The 8,060-nt window shown below is 48.9% G+C and overlaps 1 protein-coding gene across 1 annotated transcript in view; it reads left to right on the top strand.

Annotated features, from left to right (window-relative positions):
- The first annotated feature begins 1,665 nt into the window (after window positions 1-1,665).
- reck (reversion-inducing-cysteine-rich protein with kazal motifs) overlaps window positions 1,666-8,060 on the top strand; it is a 62,058-nt gene continuing 55,663 nt past the window's right edge. Inside the window, exon 1 of the mRNA XM_061255260.1 lies at window positions 1,666-1,868. Within this exon, the coding sequence (XP_061111244.1) occupies window positions 1,799-1,868 (70 nt within the window). The 5' untranslated portion in view covers window positions 1,666-1,798. The remainder of the gene's footprint in view (window positions 1,869-8,060) is intronic.

The raw sequence follows: 8,060 nt of genomic DNA on the forward strand, positions 1-8,060 counted from the left end.
AGGGGTTTGGATTGGAACCCCCTTCCTGTTATTGACCAGGGGTTTGGATTGGAACCCTCTTCCTGTTATTGACCAGGGGTTTGGATTGGAACCCTCTTCCTGTTATTGACCAGGGGTTTGGATTGGAACCCTCTTCCTGTTATTGACCAGGGGTTGGGATTGGAACCCTGTTCCTGTTATTGACCAGGGGTTTGGATTGGAACCCTCTTCCTGTTATTGACCAGGGGTTTGGATTGGAACCCTCTTCCTGTTATTGACCAGGGGTTTGGATTGGAACCCCCTTCCTGGTATTGGACAGGGGTTGGGATTGGAACACCCTTCCTGTTATTGGACCGGGGTTGGGATTGGAACCCTCTTCCTGTTATTGACCAGGGGTTTGGATTGGAACCCTCTTCCTGTTATTGACCAGGGGTTTGGATTGGAACCCCCTTCCTGGTATTGGACAGGGGTTGGGATTGGAACCCCCTTCCTGGTTTTGGGCAGGACTCCGAGGACATGGCGTTACCGTTCAGACATTGCCCCTCCTCCTGCTCTCGTCTCTATCTGAGCGCGGTACATTAGGGCTCAGTATTCACGCGTGAGACCGCGTCTACATTTTATTGTGAAAACTTCCTTCCGGAGATTTCACAAGTGCGAAGTGTTCAAGGATATTCAGGCCCGCCGGCGGAGGGGTTGTGCGTTTCCTGGCCCGTGATGCATCTTCATTATCTAACACAAGCCAGATTATTGCCGCACGCTGGGGGCTGAGGCCAGGGAACGTTCCGGAAGACTGGGGGCCGCGCGGACGGAGACGGATCTCCTCCTGCGGGTCTCCAGGAAGCGCTGTGGCGCGTTACCTCTGCCTGCGGAGTGATTAGCTTGCCGGAGAACGCTGGGATCCGGTCTATAAACGCGCTGGACTGAGACCCGGCCGTCAGACACTGACTCACTCGCTACGGGACGCCAGCAGTGTGCGTCCGAGCGCTTGAGCGTAACTTTAAATCAATGACCTATTAGATCAGAACATTTAACGACAATGAAGCAGATTAAAAGCTATTATTTCCACGGCTGATGCTTGATAATTGTCCTCCCAAATTAGTGCTGCTGTAATTTGAATGGGCAGGCGAGCAGCTTCTGTCAGTTTGGCTTTTCTTTAAGGCCTCTGTGACGTGTTGCTCAATAGTTCCCTGAGTCTGCTCGGTCCACAGTCACAGATTCTCCACACACCTACTGAAAAAGAAGCCTATTGAATGAGGCAATGAAGGATTACTATGGATTCGCTGGAGGAAATGGCCCTTTAGTGAAGTAGAGACACTGTCCGGAATCACTGCAAAATCAGTCTCCCTACTCACACCGAACATGCGCAACTTAACTTTAGACTGAGACCAACTCTGAGAATGAAAGCCACATGGTCCCATGACCTCTTAATTCATTCCGAAGTGATCGGTGGATTGTATTTCACTGTCCACCTTCTCGTTCGGTAGGAGCGTCATCATGTGTCACGACAGAAAGTTACGTCAGATTCCACAAAAAATGAAGGGGGTTTGGGTTGGGGGGGGGGGTTGCAGGCTTCTGATGTCGCCGCCGGTCCAGCCCTCTCGTGACCGGAGGAGTAGGCTACTCTTCTCGCGCATGCTCGGTGCGAGCTGCGACCACAGCTCCAGGCCACTTCTCTTCTCCAGCGACTCGGCCCGTGCACCCGCGCGAGCAGTTACAGACGCTGGAAGCGCCCGGGCGACGGACGGCGTTATGGAGCTCGTCAGTGCGACGGAGTCCCGTTTGTGTTTTCACTCACAATGTACTTTAGCACCTCGATAAGATGTTTGCGTGTTTCGAAATCATCCCTTTTCTCCTCGCCTTCAACATTTACCATGTCGCACATGCCCAAGGTAAGTTTCGGGATTGTTATTTTTTTTATTCAAATACTTACTTGTGATGCCACTTTTTAAACTTAAGCGAAGCCTTTACAAACGAAATACTGTTGGCTAATAACTGCATTGTGTGCGTTTCTCGTGTTAATATTAGAAGTGTGGTACATATAGCCCACGTCTTTCTAAACTGATTCTGGTTCTGCGCTTACTTGTTGAGCTCTTACTAACATGCTCGGCTGCGCACGGACAGCTGTACAGTACCAGTCATGAATAAGACGAAAGTTGTTTTCCCATGAAAGGAATATTCATAAACATACGTCTGTCCCGGTATTTTAAAACCTGGTATCGATTTGGTTTTGTTGGTCAGTTGTTGATTTTCACTTTGCTGCGTTTCCTTTGAGATTTGTAATTGTTTTGTCAATAGTTCTCAGAGCACTGTGCGCTAGTGATTTGGATGGAATGCAGTTTTACACGCCGGGATGTTTTGCAGCGGCGACTAATCGGCGGAAAGAAGAAGACTGACTTTTGATTTGACTGTTACTATAAAGTTTAACTCGAAAACTTCTGGTTAAAAGTTTAAAATGTCAGCGCTTGAAATGCAGTTCGTAACGACGGATACTGGTTCTGGACATCAATGAAGCGATACTTGTAAAAGATGTAGTGTTCCATTGAGATGGATGGCGAGCATGTCCTTTTAGTATAGGTAATTTTGTTAATCGACGCGCAGTAAATGTTCAGGCGTTGTATCTGTAACTCTTGAAGAACACACGTGGTCCCAATTGGGCTCAAGTGTGCTGGTGAACACTGGTCATTTTACTGTGTGTGTGTGTGTGTGTGTGTGTGTGTGTGTGTGTGTGTCATTGTGCCGCAATTATGCACACCAGTAACAAAACGGTTTTAACGCTTTGATGCATACCATGACCATCACCAGACTGAGGTCTTTATTTTCTCTATCTTAGCATAGCTTGTGCATCCAAACGTTAATATGCTACACCAGTGAACATCTTTATCGTTACTGACGTTTAAGTATTTGTCTTATGGAAGGCCCTATAGCCCCAGTAATTCTATTAAGTTTTGGTAAATGTTTATGTCGTCTTAATTTAGATCAGTCGACTGTATTGGCCTACGCTACCCCATGCGGAGCTGTGAGATCACAAATGTGTGATTAGAATGTTCGTAGCTGAAGATTCTAGTGCTAATGTAACAATCGAACTCTAGTTCTAGAACACTGACTGTGAAGAAAAAAAACGAGAAAAAAAACATCCCAAAACCCCTACTCATCAAAGGGTTAACATGACATGATTATGGATGAGTATAGCCTACTATAGATGGCCCATTGTAGCACGTAGGCCTATTTTCTTGAGAGAAGGAAAAAAAGATGCGATATGGAGCAACGTCCTAGCCTTTAAGAAACAATGATGAGTCTGACATGGTGTAGTCTAAGATTATTCAGAATCAATCCATCGAAAAACAAGGGAAGTTACCATTTCATGGGTAAAAACAGAATGAAGTGAGTTGCTTGGAGAAGTACTTTAGTGTAGTACTGGTAACTGTTCTTTGTAGAGTTTGTTACAGTGTGTATTACAACGTCTCTGTCTCTATTATAAACATGCCCTGTCCATTGAAGGTATTGTAGGGGCCCATAAATGATAATTTGGGTGTTTTGAAGAGCTTTGAAGAGCTACGTGTCCACATGCTGTGAGAGTGTATTTCAGGGGGAACGCATCGCCCTGCCGCCCCGGAGTTACAGACAGGAGACATCTGTCACTGTACGCGGCGCGCGAACATAAAAGCCTCGGAGCTTCCGACCTCCAGCAGTGTTTAAAAAATGGCGCTTTTTTTTTGTCGCTGGAAATGCCGATCGATGCTGTCGTGTTAGAGATCGATTGACGGGAAACAGTTCTTATATTGGGACTTGGCCTGTAGTTGGGGAATTGGATTGATTGATTGATTGTTTTGAGCGTTTTGCTGTCATTAGCAAACTTCTTTCCGCTCCCTTGGTGTTGAAATGCGCTTGGGCTAACGGCAGCTAACACGCTAACGCTAAAGCTGCCGCCTCGCTTCTGTTCACCCTGGACATTTGTTGGCCTTTATTTTTCCGCTGTCCGTGTTGAATTAATTGATTGAGTACTTTTACCTGTATTGGAGGTATACCATGTTCCCTGTTGGGGTTAACGCTGCTAGAGTTGATTTAAGACTGCTAGAGATTATTTAACATTCCCAGAGTTTATTTGAAGCTCCTAGAGTTGAGTTAACACTACTAAAGTTGAGTTAACACTGCTAGAGTTTATTTAACACACATAGAGTTGATTGCTGTGTATAATTGCTTGTGAGAAAGAACACTGAAATGACAGGTAGAGTGAAATAGAGTTGTCTTCTTAAAGTGCTGTTTTGCCTTTCGCTGCAGTGTAATTTAATTTGATTTGATTTTGGTTTAATGTATTTTGTTTGTATTATAATAAATAAAACAACAGATGATTGTTCTGGCTACAATCCAGTGAATTAGCTTTTTGTTCGTTTTATCAAGTAAATTATGTTGTAATCAAAAAATGCCTTTTGGGGTAAACAAAAACAAGAAAACAAGTGCTGTATTTATCATCTTTCAGTTGGCAATGTACAAGGTTAACGTCTGAAACTTTAAAATGTCATTTTTCATTAGTTTGGCAGGCTATTGTTTGAGGTTCTATGTCGCATTTCAGGTTCTGTCGTGCTCATGTTGTCACAGAGTCCGACTGACAGGGTGCTTTCAGTATTGTGCAACGTGTGACATCATTGCTCATCCGTGAGATACTGAATTACGGGAACGTCTAGAATAATGAAGTCGTATTTCACCCAGAATTCCAAGTGCCTTTATCTGCCGTGTGTCACCGACCTGCATGGCTGCCAGACAGCAAGTGCAGGGCTGTTTTAAAGCCGTGAAACTGGCCCCTGAGAGGGCTGTGGTACACACGTGTGTCCCTGCAGAGCTGACGCTGGTACCCTTTCAGCCACCGCTAACCGTTCACTTTCAGCTCTCATTTTAAATGTGTTACTTCAGCTTTTTAGTGTTGCCGCTAGTCACTCAGATTATAAACCTCTGTGGAGCAAACAGAGCCCCGGAGATACCCTCACCCCGTCTGAACAGAACAGAGCCCCAGAGATACCCTGACCCCGTCTGAACAGAACAGAGCCCCAGAGATACCCTCACCCCGTCTGAACAGAACAGAGCCCCAGAGATACCCTGACACCGTCTGAACAGCTACAGTGGGCTGAAAAAGAGCTGACTACTCTCCTAGTCTCCTCAGTTGCAGGCTTACATTTTGGTTCTGCTGAATTGTGTGATCTGTGTTGTGTTGTGTAGTGTTGTGCGGTCTGTGTTGTGTTGTGAGATCTGTGTTGTGTTGTGTAGTGTTGTGCGGACTCTGTTGTGCTGTGCGGTCTGTGTTGTGTTGTCTAGTGTTGTGCGGTCTGTGTTATGTAGTGTTGTGCAGTCTGTGCAGTGTTGTGCAGACTGTTGTGTTGTGTAGTGTTGTGCGGTCTGTTGTGTTGTGAGATCTGTGTTGTGTTGTGTAGTGTTGTGCAGTCTGTGTTGTGTTGTGAGATCTGTGTTGTGTTGTGTAGTGTTGTGCGGTCTGTTGTGTTGTGAGATCTGTGTTGTGTTGTGTAGTGTTGTGCGGTCTGTGTTGTGTTGTGTAGTGTTGCGCGGTCTGTATAGTGTTATGTAGTGTTGTGCTGTCTGTGCAGTGTTGTGCAGACTCTGTTGTGTTGTGTAGTGTTGTACGGTCTGTGTTGTGTTGTGTAGTGTTGTGCGGTCTGTGTTGTGTTGTGTAGTGTTGTGTGGCTGGGTAGTGTTGTGCAGTGTTGTGCGGTCTGTGTTGTGTTGTGTAGTGTTGTGTGGCTGGGTAGTGTTGTGCGGTCTGTGTTGTGTAGTGTTGTGTCGGGTAGTGTTGTGCAGTGTCGTGCGGTCTGTGTTGTGTTGTGTAGTGTTGTGTGGCTGGGTAGTGTTGTGCGGTCTGTGTTGTGTAGTGTTGTGTCGGGTAGTGTTGTGCAGTGTCGTGCGGTTCTAAGTTCAGGTCACTCTCGACCACTCTGTCCCCTGCATTTGTTTGGAAATCCGCCATTTTGTTTCAGCACCAGTGCGGCTGGTGGCCTGCTTCCCTGGACGTGTCACTCTGAGCACAGCTGCCCTGACTGGAGGGTGACTGGAGGCTCCTCAGCTCACCCATTACGCTACATTACAGTCACTCAGCTGACGTTTTTATCCAAAGCAGCAGTTAACTAGACAAACCAGGGGGCCAGTCACCCCTGGGGCAGTGTGGGGTTCAGGGCCTTGCTCAAGGGCCCCACAGCTGCACTGATCCTATTGTGGCTACCGACCTACCAGGGTCCAGTCAGGCCCCTTAGCCACTGTGCACTGACTGGTTCACAGTGCTGCATTGTTGTTGATGTTATGTAGTAGATGATTTGGGGCGCCGAAAAAGGCACCGGACACACGTGGGTGTTGAGGGAAAAGCGGATTCTGCGTTGGTGCGGGGCGTGACAGTCTGGCAGGCACCGCCTCCGTGTTTTCGTCAGCGGGAATGGCGGCGGGACCCGGTCCAGGATGAACGCAGCCTCATAATCGCCAGCCTGCCGGGACGCCGTCACCTCAGGACACCTCTCTGCGCCCTCTCTGCAGTCACCCCCTCCCTCCCCTTCCTGCCGTCGCGTTAATTAATGCAGGATGACCCCCCCCCACCCCCACCCCCCAGCGTGCAGGAAGTGACCTCTGACCCCGCATGAATTTAGAGCAGCCCCTCCCCCCCTCCCAGCGGTCGGCAGGTCGTCGCTGTGGAATGCCGGGAGAGCAAATTGGAGGAGACGTTGATTGGGTTCGTCGCCCGCTGGTCTGTCGCCAGAAACGATTCATCACGAGAGCTCATTTAACCCTTTTGAGAAGGAGGGTTTTTTTTTTTTTTTTGGAATGTTATTATTTTCTTTCTGGCAGTGTTCTAGAACTCCGTCGCCAGTGGCGATTGTGACGTCAGCATTAGAATGTTCAATCGCGAACGTTCTGATCGCACGTTTGTGACCTCACACCTTGGAGGGCTAAATTGCGGCTGCAGTCTTCAGCCTCCAGGAAGGCGAGCACACAGCTGTGTGTGTTTCTGGGTGGAGCTGTGTGTGTTCCTGGGTGGAGCAGTGTGTGTTTCTGGGTGGAGCTGTGTGTGTTTCTGGGTGGAGCAGCGTGTGTTTCTGGATGGAGCAGCGTGTGTTTCTGGGTGGAGCAGCATGTGTTTCTGCGTGGAGCAGCGTGTGTTTCTGGGTGGAGCAGCGTGTGTTTCTGGGTGGAGCAGCATGTGTTTCTGGGTGGAGCAGCGTGTGTTTCTGGGTGGAGCAGCGTGTGTTTCTGGGTGGAGCAGCGTGTGTTTCTGGGTGGAGCAGTGTGTGTTTCTGGGTGGAGCAGCGTGTGTTTCTGGGTGGAGCAGTGTGTGTTTCTGGGTGGAGCAGCGTGTGTTTCTGGGTGGAGCAGCATGTGTTTCTGGGTGGAGCAGCGTGTGTTTCTGGATGGAGCAGCGTGTGTTTCTGGGTGGAGCAGCATGTGTTTCTGCGTGGAGCAGCGTGTGTTTCTGGGTGGAGCAGCGTGTGTTTCTGGGTGGAGCAGCGTGTGTTTCTGGGTGGAGCAGTGTGTGTTTCTGGGTGGAGCTGTGTGTGTTTCTGGGTGGAGCAGCGTGTGTTTCTGGATGGAGCAGCGTGTGTTTCTGGGTGGAGCAGCATGTGTTTCTGCGTGGAGCAGCGTGTGTTTCTGGGTGGAGCAGCGTGTGTTTCTGGGTGGAGCAGCATGTGTTTCTGGGTGGAGCAGCGTGTGTTTCTGGGTGGAGCAGCGTGTGTTTCTGGGTGGAGCAGCGTGTGTTTCTGGGTGGAGCAGTGTGTGTTTCTGGGTGGAGCAGCGTGTGTTTCTGGGTGGAGCAGTGTGTGTTTCTGGGTGGAGCAGCGTGTGTTTCTGGGTGGAGCAGCATGTGTTTCTGGGTGGAGCAGCGTGTGTTTCTGGATGGAGCAGCGTGTGTTTCTGGGTGGAGCAGCATGTGTTTCTGCGTGGAGCAGCGTGTGTTTCTGGGTGGAGCAGCGTGTGTTTCTGGATGGAGCAGCGTGTGTTTCTGGGTGGAGCAGCATGTGTTTCTGCGTGGAGCAGCGTGTGTTTCTGGGTGGAGCAGCGTGTGTTTCTGGGTGGAGCAGCATGTGTTTCTGGGT

The sequence above is a fragment of the Conger conger genome, chromosome 9 (assembly GCF_963514075.1).
Source record: "Conger conger chromosome 9, fConCon1.1, whole genome shotgun sequence".
Taxonomy (NCBI): domain Eukaryota; kingdom Metazoa; phylum Chordata; class Actinopteri; order Anguilliformes; family Congridae; genus Conger; species Conger conger.